Consider the following 19,213-nt stretch of genomic DNA (forward strand, 5'->3'; position numbering starts at 1 on the left):
TGTGATTGCACTAAATAGCTAATGTGACTGAAATGTCTTGACAAAATACCCTGCATTTCTAGAATTTTCGTAACAATCATCAGTCTTCTTGAGGTAGAGAGGGCCAGGGTTGACTGTTCCCAGCAGGCAGGCACTGGCCCAGCTGCTCGCAGACCTGTTCTGCCACCATCTTGCAAGGATACACCTGCATTGGTCTATCTGTTGTTTTATAACCAGCTTCTTATTTTTTGATAGGGTGTTCCCTACCCATAAATATAAACCCTTACCATCAGTTTTAATGACCCCATAGTATATGTTTGACTATAAATATCATAATCTATTTAACTAGTCTCTTATGATGAACATCAGGTTGTATTTAAATCTCGCAAAAAATAAAGGTATAATAAATTTCCTTTTGCACTCATCTTTAGGTACTTAATGCCATGATACCTATTGTCAGGCTATCCACCAAAAAGAGGGTACTAATTTACAGACTCAATGATAGTTCATGAGATTGACTGTTTTTTCTTCACCCTATTTCCAGTGCTTTGTTGACTGGTTTTTTAAAAAAACCTTTCCCAAGAGTAGAGAAGTATATCTGCTTATTGTTTTTGAAATTTCTTTCATTACAAGTATCCACTAAAATGAAGTTGAACTTGCTAAGGCCTGAAAAATGTTTTTCTTAATGGCATCAATAGTTGCCTGCAGAGTAGCCCATAGGATAGTTAACTTCTGCCAGGTTGTCCCATTTTTTAACATTATTCTGTCAAAAAAAGAGTTTAGAGAGTATCTGACATGGCTGTATGTCAGCCATTGAATACTTCATTATTGGGATTAACAAAACAGTGGTGTTTGTATTTCACAGTATTCTTTTGACTTTGCACATGTTTGCCTCTTGCTCCCATTTTGATTCTTCTCCCTCTGTAATCTCTCTTGTGTGGACCTTGTCCCTTATTTTTTCTCTCCTTCTCATGATTGTCAGTTTTCTAAATGTTTGCCACACCAGAAAATGGAAGTATTGGAATCTTTTGTCAATTCATGCATTTTCTTCATTAGGAGAAAAGAAATCTGGCAAGAGATTTTATTTCCACTTTTGTCTTTGTTGCTGCTGCTAAGTCACTTCAGTCGTGTCCAACTCTGTGCGACCCCAGCAGCCCACCATGCTCCCCCATCCCTGGGATTCTCCAGGCAAGAACACTGGAGTGGGTTGCCATTTCCTTCTCCAATGCATGAAAGTGAAAAGTAAAAGTGAAGTCGCTCAGTCGTGTTCGACTCTTAGCAACCCCATGGACTGCAGCCCACCAGGCTCCTCCGTCCATAGGATTTTCCAGGCAAGAGTACTGGAGTGGGGTGCCATCGCCTTCCCAGTTGTCTTTGTTAGCAGTACCCTATTGCCCTTCTTTGAATTCTGTCTTAATTTTTTGTTCCTATTCAGTTTACCGCAGGACCTATTCCTTGACCTTTTGCTACTCAAAAAGAATTACTTTTCTTCAAGTATGGAGGCACTTAGAACTATTTGTGATCTCCAGCTTCGCAAGAGATGTGTAGTTTTTTTACCCTTTTAACTCTCTCTCTGCCCATTTCCTTACCCTCTCTCACTCCCTTTTCAATTGAAAATGTCTTATTGGCTAAAGGATTTGATTTTATAAGAGGATCAGTTGGTTCTCAAAAGTAACAGCAGATTCAAAGTTAATCTACATCTGTCTTAAAGAAGTGGGAGGAGTTTCTAAGTATTCGGGTAGTTTCTAAACATTTGCTGTGTTTTCCTGCTCTAACTTGGCATCTGCCATAACTATTCCTGAGGCATTGTGCAAGCAGATGTCATAGACGCAGCTGTTTGTTCATGGGCTGTTGGCTCCAGAGGAGGCCTGGCTCTTTGGGTGGCCCAGACACCAGCATTACTAATCTACTTTTCTAGGTTACCTCCGCAGAACCTTGAAGGATAAAAGATTTTAAGGAATGTGGAAAAAGACTTTGAACTTTCTTTTGATTTATGCATGGTGACAGAAACTACTTTTATAGGCTAAAGTTTGAAAGTATTGATGTAACCAACTTTGCCGTATGGTATGAACAAATGGAAAGAGCATTGAATTTGAAGTTAAGCCGACCTGAATTTGAGTTCTGGTTATATTACTTACTTGTCATATGTCACCTCCCCTCAGGGAACATTGACATTAGAGTTTAGTGGCAAGACAGACATAGAAAAAATTTCCTAGGGAAAAAAAGAAAACGGCTTTCACAAGAAACATGCGTGTGGGTTATGTGGAAAGGGCTATCAGAGTGTCCAGTAGAGACAGAAAAGCCTTTCCAGAGGAGTTAGCATGTGAACTGAGGACCTGAATTGGTGAAGTTGGGCAGGAATGGAGAGAAGGAAGAGGTGAGTGAATTCAGACAGGGCATAAGTAAGGGCACAGAAGCACATGTGTCCATGGCGTTTAAAATGGTCAGAACAAAAAAGCCCTGAGGAGGATGAAAAAGAGGCTGAAGGTAAGAGCATTACCTTCTGGTTACGAAGACTCTGGAATGATATGTAAAGACAGGTGTTATCCTGTGGGCTGTGGGGAGCTGTCTGAATTCAAATCTGAAAGTGATTTTTCTGTTAGTGTTAGGTGGGTTTGTATTAGGTGGCTTAGTTGGCGGCAGGATAGAGAATAGTCTAAAGGGTTCTTAACCGTTTAGAACCCTAGTTGTTGTTTCTGCCTAATGAGCTAATATTAATACCTGTCCAGTTACTTACAGGGTTTTATGAAAATAATGCATATAAAAAGCATTAAAAAAAAAAGTGCTTTAAAACTTTATAGCCGCCCAAAGATTGTTATTGTTGTTAATAATTTTTCCTAGAGTTAGCTTGAAAATAATTTGAGATCTTTTAAGGGAACCAAAATGAGAGAATTTCTCTCCTTCACTTAAAAAAAAAAATCTGACAGTCATTTTGGTTTCTTGATTTAACTAGAAAATGTTGATAGTTGGTCTCAGGATACTCACATGTGAGATTTGCCTCCATGGAGGTTGAAATAAGTAGGCCTAGACTCAATAATTTTAGAATAGCTTCTTTGGAATCCTAAGACCCATGGTTGATTCCAGATAGGTTCAGGTTTATTATCTGTGTACAGGAAAAAGCTTGACACACCCACTAGGATGACTAAATAAAAAAGACAGACAAACGTGCTGATAAGGATATGGAGAAATTGGAACCTTCATTTGTTGCTAGTAGGATGTAACATGGTATAGCCACTTTAGAAAACAGTTTGATAGTTTCTCAAAAAGTTACACATCACCCTAAAATAACATAAATTTTAATTTCTAAATGTAAACCTAAGAGGAATTAGAGCCTATCTATGTCCATGTAAAAACTTGGACACAAGTGTCCATAGCAGTATTACTGAAAATAGTTAAAAAGGGGAAACAGCTGTCAATTGATGAATGGCTGAACAAAATGTTGCTGCCTGCATACGATGGAATGTTACTTGGTCGTGAAAAAGAATTAATTTCTGATACATGTTACAGCATAGATGAACCTTAAAAGCATAATGATAAGTGAAAGAAGCCAGTCACAAAAGATCATGTATTGTATAATTCTGTTTGTATGAAACATCCAGAATAAGCAAATTCACCAAGACAGTAGGTAGCTAAGTGGTTGGCAGGGGTTGGTGGAAAGAGAGAATGGTGAGATAGAGGGTGACTGCTAATGGGTGTTGGCTTCTTTAGGGGGCGATGAGAATGTTTTAAAGTTAGATACCGGTGTTGGTTGCACAACTTTGAATATACTAAAATACCACTAAACTTTATACTTTAACAGGATAAATTTTATAGTATATAAATTATATCTCAGTGAATTTGTTATAAAAAACAAGGCACAGCAAGAACTTAGGTCAGTATCTCTGCCTACATAGAAACAGAGGTGAGTATCTCGTAGTAATTATTTGAATATTTCAGGTAGTTAGTACAGTGCCTGAGCATAGTAAACACTGAAATCTTTGTTAGAAGAACAAATATTATGTTCTTCTAACTAAAAGAAAGAATCTTGGATATAAATTATTGCAGGGATGTAAGGCTAAAAAGAAAAAGTGGGAAGTAAAAGCTATTAGAAATTGTATGAAGACTCAAAAGGTTGCTGCTGCTGCTGCTAAGTCGCTTCAGTCGTGTCCGACTCTGTGCAACCCCATAGACAGCAGCCCACCAGGCTCCCCCGTCCCTGGGATTCTCCAGGCAAGAACACTGGAGTGGGTTGCCATTTCCTTCTCCAGTGCATAAAAGTGAAAGTGAAGTCGCTCAGTCGTGTCCAACTCCTAGCGACCCCATGGACTGCAGCCTACCAGGTTCCTCCCACTCAGAAGGTAGTCAATTGTATAAATATATTTTCTATATATTTGCAATAATTCAGTAAAAATATAATGAAAAATATATTACTAACAAGAGCAATATAAAATAACTAAGAATAAACTTAGCAAGAAATGTACAAAAGCTTATGTGGGGGGAAATGACAGAATATTGCCAAGGGACATCAAGGAAAACCTGAAGATAGAACATATTCATGAATGGGAGGACTTAATATTATAAGGTAAATATTCTCCATCAAACAGATCCATGTATTTTATGTAACCCTGTTTAAATCCAACAGCATTTGGGGGCAAAAACCTAAATGATTATAATGTACATCTAGAAGAAAAAAAAGGTTCAAACAAATCCAAGAACAGTGAAGAATATTTGGAAGATTATGGAAATTTTGAGATTCCCTGTAGCTCAGATGATAAAGAATGCAGGAGACCCAGGTTCGATCCTTGGGTCAGGAAGATCCTCTGGAGAAGGAAATGGCAACCCACTCGAGTATTCTGGCCTGGAGAATCCCAGGGACAGAGGAGCCTGGTGGGCTGCAGTTCATTGGGTTGCAAAGAATCAGACACGACTGAGTGACTAACACACACATGGAAATTTTCTATATTAAAGACTAAAGTAGATTTATAAATCTATAATACTGGCACAGAAATAACAGATCATAGAGTGAAATAATGGGAAAAATACTAACATTTATTGAGCAGTTACTCTGTGTTTTGTGGGTATTTAAGTACTGTACGACTTTATGAGGATAGCTGCTATTATTAACTCTTTCACAGAAAAGAAAACAGATTGAGAGGGGTTTATTAACTTGCTCAGGATTATATAAGTACATGGCAGAGCAAGAATTCAAACTTATGCTGTTTCAAATTCATTATTATTAATTAGCAAAGTTTGATTCTTAGAGTTTACCTTTATATAAATGAGTTTATATAAAAATACTTAGATACAAGAATGCTATTTACAGCATTGTTTTAAGAGCCAGAAGTTAGGACTAACCTAAATATCAAGCAACAGCTGTGCTGTGCTGAGTCGCTCAGTCGTGTCCGATTCTTTGCGACCCCATGGACTGTAGCCCACCAGGCTCCTCTGTCCATGGGTATTCTCCAGGCAAAAATACTAGAGTGGGTTGTCATGTCCTCCTCCAGGGACCTTTCAAACCCAGGGATTGAACCCAGGTCTCCCGCATTGCAGGTGGTTTCTTTACCAGGGAAGCCCATGAGTACTGGAGTGGGTAGCCTATCCCTTCTCCAAGGGATCTTCCCAACCCAGGAGTTGAACAAGGGTCTCCTGCATTGCAGGCAGATTCTTAACCAGCTAGCCACCAGGGAAGCCCATCAAGCAACAGAGAGTAAAGGATAGTGAACTTCTACAATTAAAGACTATGTATAGTCATTTAAAATTATGTAGAAAAATTCTTAATGACACAGTAGTAAGGATAGATATATTAAAATGAAAGGTGGATTATAAAATAGTATAGTCTACACTGTGATCCCATTTAAAAATATATATGCAGAGAAAAAAAGATAGAGGGGATTTATATCAAAATGTTATTTTCTTGAGTGGTGGTGAAATTGTAAATGATTTCTATTTTCTTTATCAATATTTTCTATTTTTCTGCAGTATGATATATTTAATTGCAATGAAGTTATTGTGTCTATGTGCTTTTTCAGGGGGAGGTATGTGAGTTATTCACCTTGCCAACCGGCTTAGGGTGTCCTCTGTACTCCGCTTCATCATAGAGATCATAGTGTGTTATCATTTCCCTTCTAACTCTATAGAGCCTGAAACAAAGTCTGGGGACAGTCATGGTTTCAGTCAATCAGTATTTCAGTAAGAAAAGGGGAAACAGAGTGGGAATGAAGGGAAGAGGGAAGGAGAAAGGAAACCACCCTACAGAGATATGGATCTGAGGTTATTTTTTCAGCCTCATTCCCCAAGATCCAAAAGTAGGTGGTGGATGGGATATTACTCGTATGATTCTTTATACTAATCCAGAAAATGAGTTGAACCACTTATCTTTAAATTCTGATTGTGGAATACCAAACATATATGTGAAGGACTTTACCTGCTAGAAAAAAAGAGGGGATAGGGTTCCTGTGTTTTGAGAGGCCAGAGTGAATCTTCCAGAAATTATTGAGGCAAATGAAGCCTATTTCAATAGAAAGTGCTGCTGTGCCACTCACTCCCCATTTCCCCTTGTCCTTCCACCGGTTGTATCCAGAAAGCCATTTTCATCAGAAGATTTGGCAGATAAGGGAGTTGCTGCCTGGTTACCTTTCGGATTTTCTGGGTGAAAGATCCTAAGGGCGCCTGGGGACTGCCTGCTGCCCAGCAGCTCATGTCATATATCTGCTTAAACATTTAATTTGGGGGCAAAGCCAGAGGAATGAACTTCATATAACTCTGTGTTGTTTTTTCTTTCCAGGAAGGAGAGCAGTTTGTGAAGAAAATCGGTGGTATTTTTGCCTTTAAGGTAAAGGATGGCCCTGGGGGTAAAGAAGCCACCTGGGTGGTGGACGTGAAGAACGGCAAAGGATCAGTGCTCCCTAACTCAGGTCAGTGCAGTGATGACCTCATTGATAAAGCACTGACAAGTTCACAAAGGAAAATGGGGGCCTGCTTTGGTATCCCCAAAAGGGCTGGCTTTAGAGTTATAGAACTTTGTCAAGGCCTGGGGAATCTTTGGGACTAGGAATATGTCCTAGCTGTTTCCTCCCAAAGATTGAGAGGCTCCATCACTGTTGCTAGCATTAGGCTTTGAAATTAGACAAGCTTGGGTTTAGAGTCCTGATCCTGCCACTCACAGATTCTGGCCTTAAATTATTTCACTTCTCCGAGCTTTGTGCTTTTTTTTTTCATTTGTAAATGGAAATAATAAATGGTTCCTATTTCATAGGATTCGTGTGGGGATTAAGAGAATTGTCTACTAATTAACCTGTGAAGCACATGGGTCAGTGTATGGCTACATGTCCTCAAAAGACCTGTCTATACTCACTGTCTCCACTTCCTGTCATCTCAGTGTTTCTTGAACCTACTTCAGTCAGCCTTTGTCAGCTCTTCATTATTCCAAAACTGTTCTTGTCAAGGTCACAAGTAACCAGCATACTTTTAACTTCAGTGGTTAGTTCCCAGTTATGATCATATTACTCTTCTAGGCTTTCTTCCTACCTATTGGGCGTTCCTTCTTGGCCTCTCCCTGTTTTTTTCCTTATCTCTAAGTGTATAAATGTTGGTGTGCTCTAAGGCTCAGTTCTATCTACATTCACTGCCTGGGGCTCTCATCTAATCTCATGCTTTTCAAACCATCTCTACAAGGATGAGTCCCAGATATCTTACTGGTGGGCCACAGTCCATGAGGTCACAAAGAGTCGGACACAACTGAGAGACTTCACTTTCACTTTGACTTACAGTGTTGTTCCAGTCTCTGCTGTACATACCATGTGATTGGCCCTAGTCTTCTCTTTCTTACTACATCTTCCTCACGTTGCTCCAGTCACAGTGGCTTCCTTGCTGTGGCTTGAATGTAAGGTATTCCCAGTTCAGGAACTTTCTACTGCCTGGGATCATCATCCCTCAGATATCCTCATGAGTGGTCCTTGCATTTGCTTTGGCTTTTTGCCCAAATGTCACCTTCTCAGTGAACGTTTCCCCAGCCACACTTCTAAATCATACCTCATTACCATTCCCTATGTCCTTTGCTGCCTTACTTTTATTTATAGCACTTACCTCCATCTGACATACTGTATCTTATTTATTTGCTTATTGTCCATCCCCCACTTGAGTTGTAACCTGTGTGAAGGCAGAGCTTTTGCCTCTTAGGTTCACTGCTGCATTCACAGTGCCTAGAATAATATCTGATACCTGGTAGGCCTTCAATAAAATAGGTAATAAAAATGAACAGCAGAACGAATGAGTGATGCTTAGTAAGCATTCAGTAAATGGTAGCTATATTGTATGTTATGTTTCTCTCTTTGGAGAGAACCTGGTGCAATTGAGAGAGGTGATCGAGGGACACTAGTTTTTTGAAAAAAAGGAAAGTCAGAGCTGTGTTTTAGAGGATGAAGCTGCTGCATTAGACCTGATGAATTAGAAAGGAAGAAATCAGAGGCAGAGAGAGCAGTTAGGAGAATGGATGATACCACCATCTAAGTAAGCAAAAAGGATAGCTTTAGTGTTGGTGGGGAGAAAAGCGTTAGGTGGAGTCACCAGGTCACCAGGAGTGTTTGGGGTGAAATGATGGTACCTAGACTTTGAAGGAGGAAGAGTTCTGTCAATACTCGTAGGGTTATTAAGATCAAATAAAGTCCAGGTATGTGAAGCTCTCAGCATAGAGAGAGCTCAATAAGTGCTGGTATAGTAACAGCAGCAGCAGCACTTTATTTCCTAAAGTCACTAAGAGTCCTTTCTTAGAATATTAGGATCTAATCCAGCTATAAATCAAGTCCAGCTATCTCAATTTGCTAACTTTTTTTCTCCCTGCTCTTTGATGTTACCTATCTACAAGAGAATTGGATTTTCTAAATTATAACTACCTTAATGTTTTTTAAAACATAATAGTATTAATATTGTTCAGTTCAGTTCAGTTCAGTCGCTGAGTCATGTCTAACTATTTGCAACCCATGAATGCAGCACGCCAGGCCTCCCAGGTGATGGATACATCACCAACTCCTGGAGTTCACTCAAACTTATGTCCATCGAGTTGGTGTTGCCATCCAGCCATCTCACCCTCTGTCACCCCCTTCTCCTCCTGCCCCCAATCCCTCCCAGCATCAGAGTCTTTTCCAGTGAGTCAAGAGTCTCCACGCTTCGCATGAGGTGGCCAAAGTACTGGAGTTTCAGCTTTAGCATCATTCCTTCCAAAGAACACCCAGGGCTGATCTCCTTTAGAATGGACTGGTTGGATCTCCTTGCAGTCCAAGGGACTCTCAGGAGCCTTCTCCAACATCGCAGTTCAAAAGCATCAATTCTTCGGCACTCAGCTTTCTTCACAGTCCAACTCTCACATCCTTCCTACAAAAAATTAAATACTTAGATTTACACTTAAAAAACATATACAGAATCTATATGCTGAAAATTATAACATTAACAAAGGAAATCAAAGAAAACCTAACCTAACATATTCTTAGATTGGAAGACTCAGTTGAATAAAGGTGTCACTTCTCAAATTCATCTATGTACTAGATACAATTTCTACCAAAATTCCAGCAAGACTTTTCTTAGTCATGCTGCTGCTGCTAAGTCGCTTCAGTCGTGTCTGACTCTGTGCGACCCCGTAGACGGCAGCCCACCAGGCTCCCCCGTCCCTAAGATTCTCTAGGCAAGAACGCTGGAGTGGGTTGCCATCTTCTTAGTCATAGACAAGCTTATTTAAAAATTTATATGAAAAATCATAGGCCCTAGGATGGCTTAAAAATCATTACAAAAAATAAGGTGGGAAGAATTCGTCTACCTGGTATTAAGGCTTATTGTTGTTATTTTTTATTATTGGAGTATACTTATTTTACACTACCATGTCAGTTTCTGCTGTGTAGCAAAGGGAATCAGCCTTATGTAACATGGTAGTGTTAGTCGCTCAGTTGTATCTGACTCTGTGACCCCATGGACTATATAGCCTACCAGACCCCTCTGTCCCTGGAATTCTCCAGGCAAGAATACTGGAGTGGGTTGCCATTCCCTTCTCCAGGGGATCTTCCCAACTCAGGAACTGAACTCGGGTGTCCCACACTGCAGGCAGATTCTTTACCATCTGAGCCACCAGGGAAGCCCTAGAACGTATACATACATCCCTTGTTTTTTGAAATTCCATCCATTTAGGTCACCACAGGGCACAGAGTAGAGGTCTCTGTGCTACAGTAGATTCTCATTAGTTATCTATTTTATACATAGTAATGTGTATATGTTAATCCCAAGCTCTCAATCCATCCCACTCCTCCCCCCCATAAATACCTTAATTTTTAAGACTTTAGACCTGTTTTTCATGTAATGAGAAAATTTTGTTACACGCAAAAATCACAGTCCTTTTAAGGGTTACCCCTGCATTCTAAGACATTTAAAAAATTTTTTTTAATTTCCAATATTGTTTTAGTTAATAATACGGGCATCATATGCTTTAATAGTTTATCCCTATCCTAGTCTGTTTGAGTTGCTGTATTGAACATACCACAGCCTGGGTGGCTCGTAAACAATAGGAATTTATCTGTCATAGTTCTGGTGACTGGAAGTCCAAGATCAGGACATTGCTATGGTCACATTTAGTGAGGCCCCTCTTTCTGGTTCATAGCCAGTGCTTTGTTACTGTGGGCTCACATCGTGGAAGGGCTCGGGGTCTCTCTGAAGCCTCTTGATAAGGCATAAATCCCATTCATAAGGGCTCTACCATCATGACCCTTGGAGGCCCTCCAAACTAATACTATAGCATCAAGCATTAGGATTTCAACATATGAGTTTTGGGGGGATACAGACATTCAGACCATAGCAACTGCTATATTTTTTTTTAATTAAGGCAAAGACTAGCTAACTGTTGGGCCATAATTTGATATTATTACTGTTATCAGTTGTAGTGCTATTAGAGTACTGTTGTTATACTGATTACCTAAAACACTGACTGCTGAAAATTTTAATTTCTTGGTGAATTTTTCCTTTTACACTTGAAACCTCTCATTTTTCCAAAGTAGACATGGCTGATTTTGCAAGAAGAATTTAGAGTCTTTGTGATATGGCATTTTTGCCATTATACTTTGATTATAGTATTAAAATTATTATTTTAAAAACTTTATTTTTATATAACTAATACATAATCAAGTGTAAAAATTTTAGAAAAGATAGAGAAATAAAGTGAAAAAATTACTCTCCTATAATCTTACCATCTATATCAAGAGTTGACAAATGATGGCCTGTGGGGCAAATTCATCCCACCACCTCATTTTTTGTTTTGTGTAAAATTTTTTTGAGGTCTAACCCATAAAGAAGGGCATATATCTGAGTATACAGGCAAATAAATGTTAACAAATGAATATATCTCCCAGCTCAAGAGGTAGAATGTTGCCAGCACTCTAGAAATCTCCCACATATCACCTCCCATCTCTAATCATTCCCCAAAGGAACCACTATTCCAAGTTTTATCGCTGTAAGTTGAATTTTATTTATTTTGGAAATTCATATAGATGGAGCCATACAATATTTACTATTTGAGGTGTGGCTTCTTTCATCGTGGTAAGATTCATTATATTATTGCATGTAGCATTAGTTCATTTTTACTATGTGATTGCATCAGAATTTATTTATTCAGTTCATGGTTGATATATCTTTACATGTTTCCATTTTGGGGTGTTAATGAATAAAGCCATGGCAGACATTCTCACGTGTGTCTTTTAGTGGACATATGTACTTATCTCCATTTGGCACATAACCAGGAGTAGAAATACTAACTCATGAGCTACCATATAGCCAAGTTTCCTTGTGGACATACTGTTTTAATTCTCTTCTATATTACTCTTCAATATTATATGAGAGTTTTATTTGCTCCACGTTTTTGACAGTACTCTGGTAATTTAGTTTAGTTTTTTTTTTTTTTAAGTCCAGTTCTTTAAGGTATAATTTATGTACAATAAAATCTGCCATTTTTAGATTACAATTCTATGAATTTAGACAAATGTCTGCAGTTGTGTAGCCACTACCAAAAATCAAGATACAGAATATTTCCAAAAAATGTCCTCGTCTCCTTTGGTAGTCAATCCCCTTCTCTCTTGCTCAGGCCCTGGAAACCACTGATCTGATTTCTGTCCCTGTGGTTTCACTTTTTCCAGAATGTCATAAACTGCAAATGGAATCATAATAGCCTGCAGCTTTTCGAACCCACTTCTTTCACGTACTGTCAGTAGTTTGTTCCTTTTTGTTGCTGAGTAGTTTATCCAGTCACTGGCTGATGTATATTTGTCTTTTTTCCAGATTTTGGCAATTTGAATAAAGCTACTGTGAACATTCACATACAGGTTTTTGTGTGGATTTATGTTTTCATTTCTCTTGAGTAAACACTTAAGAGTGGGATTACTAGGTTATATGGCATATGTGTTTTTAGCTTTCTAAGAAACTTCGCGGGGAGGCATTGGGGGCAGGAGGAAAAGGGGACGACAAGATGAGATGGCTGGATGGCATCACCGACTCGATGGACGTGAGTTTGAGTGAACTCCAGGAGATGGTGATGGACAGAGAGGCCTGGCGTGCTGCGATTCATGGGGTTGCAAAGAGTCGGACACGACTGAGCGACTGAACTGAACGGAAGAAACTTCCAGGCTGTTTTCTAAAGTGATTGTAACATTTTACAGTCCCTCTAGCATTATATTGAGTGACTGAACTGAACTGAAGAAACTTCCAGGCTGTTTTCTAAAGTGATTGTAACATTTTACAGTCCCTCTAGCATTATATTGACCTTTTAGCTGTTCATCCTTACCAGCACTGGGTATTTTTGAAGCTATTCATGGTAGTTAGGTATGTTGTAGTATCTCATCTATGCTTTCTACTTGCATTTTCCTGATGACCAGTGGAACTGAGCACTGTTCCATGTGCATCTTTGGCCGTTGGGAGATCTTTTGTCTGTGCCTGTTTGCCCATTTTTGTATTGGTCTATCCACCCTTTTCTAATTGAGTGATAGGAGTTTTTTTATATTTTCTGGTTACAAGTTCTTTGTTAGATATATGAGTTACAAATATCTTCTCCCTCTTGGTCTGCTACTGTCTTGAAAACAGTTTTGTTGGAATATAGCTGCGTGCATTTGTTTATGTATTATCTGTGGCTGCTTTTGTGCTGTAGGTGCAGGGTTGAGTCACTGCAGTAGAGACCTAATGGCTCACAAAGCCTAAACTATGTAATGTCTGATCCTTTGCAGAAAAATTTTGTCAAGCCCAGATAGCGCTAGGTATGCATCTTCTATTACCGCATGACAAATGACCACAAACTTAGTGGTTTAAAATGACACACATATTTATTACCCCACAGCTTCCATGGGTAAGTTGGCTGAGAACAGCTTAGCTGGGTCTTTCACATAAGGTCTTGCAGGCTGTGGTCAGGGCGTTGTGCAGGGCTGGGTTGTCATCTGGAGACTTGGCTGGAGAAGGGGTTTATATCCAAGCTCAATCATGTTGCTGCAGAAGTAACTTCCTTACAACTGTAAGAATGATAGCTTTAGGGTTGTTTGTTTTTTTTTTTAACTGGTTATAGACTAGAGTCTACCCTCAGCTCCTAAAGGCCAGTACCCTGCCATGTAGCTTTCTCCCTGAGCAGTATGTAGTTCACAGTATAGCAGCTAGCTTATTCGAGGCCAGCAGGAGAGTGAGACAAACTTGGCCAGCAAGAGAGAGTCTTAAATAATGTAATACAACACAAGAATGACAGGCCATCACCTTTCTCACATTCTGCAGGCTAGAAGCAAGTCACAGGTTCTGACCATACTCAAGGGTAGGGGATTATACGAAGGCATGAATGAAAACCAGAAGGCAACGATCACAGGGGTCACCTTAGAGTCTGTGTGCCACAGAAGATATTATTATTATATTGGTCTCCAAGTTTACATATGTTTTTCCTATATATATGTAATTGAATATCTGTTTTTAAGCAAAACATGGGTTCATGCTTACAGTTCGTTTTATAACTAGCTTGTGTAACAGTATCATGAACAGTATAATATGAGTATCTTTTCAGGTCAGTGAAATGTAGATCCTCATCATCTAATGGCTGCATTGTACCCCACTATATGAATATACCATGATTATTTAATGTATTCCCTTTTGCTGAATATAGAGATGCTTGTGATTTATGCCACATTTTACCAGGCTGCTGTAGAGTGTATGGGAGTGCCCATGTGCCCACACTAACACTGGGTGTGAGTCTGTTGCAGTCAGTGACTTTTGACTAAAATGTACACATGAAACTGAACACTCCCCTTTTCTCCTTCTTTCTGCATGTCTGTTTTAGATAAGAAGGCTGACTGCACAATTACAATGGCTGACTCGGACTTACTGGCTTTGATGACTGGTAAAATGAATCCTCAGACGGTACGTATGATGGTGCTTATATCCTTGTATTAGGTGTGTTTTGGTTTTTTTCCTGATGGCTCAGTTGGTAAAGAATCCACCTGCAATACAGCAGACCTGGGTTTGATCCCTGGGCTGGGAAGATGCCCTGGAGGAGGGCACTCCAATATTCTTGCCTGGAGAATCCCCATGGACAGAGGAGCCTGGCTGGCTACAGTTCATGGGGTTGCAAAGAGTTGGACATGACTGAGCGACTAAGCACGCACACACACAGAGGTGGATTTTAGCCCATTTGATTTCATCACCTGTCTCAGCCTCATCCCATAAAATCTAAAGAGGTCAAACCCACAAAACTCAGTATTTCCCAAATGTCCACTTAATGAATGACAAACAGTTGTGGATCTAACCATGTGCCAGCCACTGCCTTGTGTGCTAGAAATGTCCAGATGAATAAGAAATAGTTCACTTGTTCAGGGCATCTGCAATTTGGTACAAGACAGGTTCATAGAAGAATAAGCGCACCAAATAGCCATGGCGCCCTGTCTGGCTTGTGGCTGGGGAGGGTGAAAGAAGAGAAGCCATATCTTCCTGGGCTGTCAGAGAAGGCTTCACAGAGGAAATAACACTTGGCTTTGTCTTGGGGGTGATCAGGAGTCAGCAGTGTACAGGTGGAGAATAGGAGTCATTCAGATAGATGGAGGGGCCGGTGGTCACAGAGGCAAGACCTTCTACTTTTGTATCTTTGCCTGTGCTCTTTTTTTTTTTTTTTTTGGTCTGAGCTGTGACTTCCTTGACAAGCTCCTTGTCTTTCAAAATGAACTTAGGGACTTCCCTGGTGGTCCAGTGGTTAAGACTCTGCACTCCCAATTCATGGGGCTTATGTTCGATCCCTGGTTGGGGAACTAGATGCCACATGCTACAACTAAGAGTTCACATTCTGCAACTCAAAGTCCCTTATGCTGCAAGTGAGACTCGACACAGCCAAATAAATAAATATTAATATAACAAAACAAAATGAATTTAGATGTTATGTTTGAAGACCTCCTACCACATTGTTGGGGAGCTATAGTCAGTCCCTCTTTGGGGCCACTTGCTGGACTACAAGCTTAGCACTTGTTTCATTATGGGAGTCATAATGTGCCTGTCTCTTCCCCATTAGATTTAGATTGTGTTTGTCTCAAGTAAACAAATCACATCTTGTTCATCCTTGTGTCTTTAGAACTTAACATGGTGCCTGGTGTGCATGCATGCTAAGTTGCGTCAGTCGTGTCCGACCCTTTGTGACCCTATGGACTGTAGCCCTCTGGGCTCTTCTGTCCATGAGATTCTCCAGGCGAGAATACTGGAGTGGGTTGCCATGCCCTCCTCTAGGGTCTTCCTGATCTAGGGGTCGAACCTGCATCTATGTCTCCTGCTTTGGCAGGCAGGTTCTTCATTGCTAGCACCACCATTTGTATTTCTCTAAAATGTATTTATGCCTTGTATAGATTTTTCAGCCCCCAGATTGTCTGGGGTCTTCTTATACTCTTTAATTGCACAATGTTGAGTAAACTTGATATATGTTATACATAGATAATATAAAGGAAACTAGGATGCTGCTTCCATTATAACCTTACTTTTTTTTTTTTGTTGACTCAGCCTGATTTGTTTCAGGTCTTGTGCCTGTGGTGCCCTCGTAATTTGAAAGATTAGATAAAGCAATTAAATCTGACTCCTGCTTGTATTCCTTTAAAAATGCTTATTCTAAGCAACTAAGCACATGTTAGCTGATGCATTGACAGGTGAGAGACTTACATCTATGACGTTTCAACTGAATACACACATTGACACTGACATTTCCACCACTGCGCCCTCTTCAAAATCTGGAAAGAACAGAGGCCACCAGTCTTAGAGCTGGCACGTCCCCCTTCCCACCCACTGCAGCTCAGCCACTGTGCACTCCATACACTTCCTTGGTAGTGTGGTCAGGCTTCACACTCAGCTGCCTTTGTTCTCTCAGTTTATCTGTTTACCACCCATTTGGAGAGTGTCAGCTTGCTTTTCCTGAATACCTGTTAGCACTCAGAGGAATTAAAGATAAATGTGGAAGACCTTTGCGTTAATGTGCTAATGGTCATTTCTTCTCCAGAGTGCACAGGCTTTAGTAGTGGTGCACAGACTTAAATTTGCCCTGCAGCATGTGGAATCTACTTGGACCAGGGTTCAAACTCATGTCCCCTGCATTATAAGGCAGATTTTTAACCACTGGACTACCAGGAAAATCCTTCCAGGCAGTTGTTAAATGGAACAAGTTGTGTCTCTGCACTTGGGACTGGTTTGAGTCTCCTTATTGAGCCAAAGATTCACACAGGCGCCTCAGTCTCAGCAAGCTGTTCTGCCTCCCTCTGTAGGGAACACAAAAAAGGGAGAAAAATGGTGACATTTCATTACCTAGATGCATCTGTAATCGAATCCCAAGTTTCCAAGTGTGTTACACATGTGCTTTTCCTCCCTGCTGGGAGACCCACTGAATGTGTAATGTTTTTAAATAAAATCAGTCTAGTATGAACCCACTGTGCCTAATATGCGGAAAATGTACCTCCTTTGAGGAAGACAGGTAACGGCAGACTCAATTTCTAAGAGAATAGACTTTGGAAAAATGTTCCTTTTGACTGCTCTGTGTAAAGCATGACTTTTACAAATTCATCCTTGTGATGAATTGGGTGCTAAATCTATTACGGAAAGCCAAGTTTCATATTTTGAATAAAGTTTTGAGACCTGGATAAATAAATCGTCTTGGGGCTGGATAGGTTAGTGTGCTAAGGCATTTCAGTCATGTCCAATTCGTTGCAACCCTATGGATAATCTAGAAATATCAGCAATCTCAAAACAAAAAAAGCAAATAATAAATGTTCTTTTTTTTCCCTCACAGGCCTTCTTTCAAGGCAAACTGAAAATCAATGGCAACATGGGTCTGGCTATGAAGTTGCAAAATCTCCAGCTTCAGCCTGGCAAAGCTAAGCTGTGAACTCCCTTTGCCTCCTTTGAAAATCAAGATGAGATATATAGATATATATCCATATATTTCATTGTCAGAACTTAGATTGAAACTATACATTGGGAAATAGCATGAGATTTGTTTTTAAATGGGTGTGATCAATTCTGTTTCTTCTAAATGGTGGGTGAATAGAACCTGATGGCTTACTACTGCTTTGCTGAGTTGCAAACAACTGTGCATTACAAAGTTAATACGGTAATTATGGTTTGGGGTAAAATTGAGTTTTAGAATAAAGTTAGAAATAGCAAAATACAAAAAGTATGTAAACAGAAGCTCTCATTTTGCTAATAATGTATATTTGAAGATTATTCTGCTGAAATTTCAAGTTTTCCTTGGGAGAATGAGGGATGAAACAGAATATCATTATTAGCTGACCAATAATTAATGTTGTGCATTTAATGACCTTAATATATTTCCCAGTGATAATTTTTAAAATTCTGTACTGGGATTTTTATTTTTTAAAAAATGAACTTTAAAATTTTGAATTTCGTGCCATCAAAGTGGCATTTTCTTCCCAAATCAAAGAAATGTGATCAAAGCTTGGGAGTAAAAATCTATCACTGAACCCAGGCCTATTTTTTAAAATAAAAATATTTTAAAATGAAATTTGTTCTTGAAAAAAATTAGTGTATAAGAGTCACAAAATGCTGTTTTGAAAGTAATTCAATGAATAGAGTTTGCTCTGAGATGCACAGTTTTCAAATTATAATCTTGTATTAATTTAAATTTGTAACACTCTTAATTATAATTTTCCTTTTTCATATGTTAGTTTAACCACATTTATCTTCCTAGTTTTTCTAATGCTAATGGTATTTCTAATTACTCAGTAAAATGTGGGGTAAAATAATGTTTTTGGAAGAATATTTAATATCAGAATTAAAATAGTTCATTCTCATTACCTTTGTTTTTACTGTGTATATTATTTTTGTTCAAAGTTTTCCAGATGATGGAGAGGAAGAGAAAAATTTGAGATTTAGAATCTGTGTTACCTAGACTACTATATACTGGTACTTTGGCATAATCAGTCACTAGTTCTTGATTAGGGAGGTGCTGTGTTGTGGTGGAAAGGGCACTTGACTAGAAGTTAGGAGTCTTGTTTCTCTTAGGCAAATAAGTAACTGTCTATCTGAGCCTATTTTCTGACCTGTTAAGAGAGAGAATTTAAGCTGGTCTCTAAGGCTCCTTCTGCTCTGATAATCTTGTGAGTCTCTTAGTAGAACCTTTGGGAGACATCCAGTCCCCACCTTTCTTCTGTTAAGATGGTTACTTCACCCAAAGGTGGTTGGAGGTAAAAAGCCAGGTGGTTTAATTTGTTTGTTTAAATGCTTGGAATCTCTAGTAATGAAATCAGGACTGTGGATCTGATCCCCCTAGACCATTTAACTTTGCATGTTCTGCAACCAGCAGAACAGTGGTTTGGGGCTAGGGAAAGGTGGTAAATTAAATCAGTATAAGTTGACCTCAGGTCCCCCAAAATAAATTCAGAACACAAACTTACTTCCTAATCATGGTGGCTTTTTACTCTCTGATGAAATAAAGACTTCAACAAAATTGTTCCGACAAAATGTGTGACTTATTTGTAGTTTGGATTTGCTGCTGCATTCTGCCTTCACTTATTCCAGGTAGTAGGAGATATTTGTTATAGCCTTTAGGAGGAGCCTGGAAAAACAAACAAACAAAAAAAACAACAACAGGTTCTTGGGGTAGGGATAGATTCATGTGTAAATACAATTTATATGTATAATAGAGAAGTACTTCGTGATAAAAATACAGCAGCAGTTTGATTTCTTGGGAAGCATCATGGTTTGGAGGAAAGAGGTTAACAAATCT

General features: G+C 39.3%; 1 protein-coding gene across 2 annotated transcripts in view; it reads left to right on the forward strand.

Annotated features, from left to right (window-relative positions):
* LOC101117285 (sterol carrier protein 2) overlaps positions 1-18,948 on the forward strand; it is a 96,204-nt gene extending 77,256 nt beyond the window's left edge. The window contains exons 14-16 of one of the 2 annotated variants that reach the window (XM_004001988.6): positions 6,743-6,872; positions 14,288-14,367; positions 17,258-18,948. In XM_004001988.6, coding sequence (XP_004002037.3) covers positions 6,743-6,872; positions 14,288-14,367; positions 17,258-17,353 — 306 coding nt within the window. In that variant the 3' untranslated portion in view covers positions 17,354-18,948. The remainder of the gene's footprint in view (positions 1-6,742; positions 6,873-14,287; positions 14,368-17,257) is intronic. The other variant, XM_060409295.1, reaches the window with a different exon arrangement.
* Positions 18,949-19,213: the final 265 nt, after the last annotated feature.

This window comes from Ovis aries, chromosome 1 (genome assembly GCF_016772045.2).
Source record: "Ovis aries strain OAR_USU_Benz2616 breed Rambouillet chromosome 1, ARS-UI_Ramb_v3.0, whole genome shotgun sequence".
Classification (NCBI taxonomy): Eukaryota; Metazoa; Chordata; class Mammalia; order Artiodactyla; family Bovidae; genus Ovis; species Ovis aries.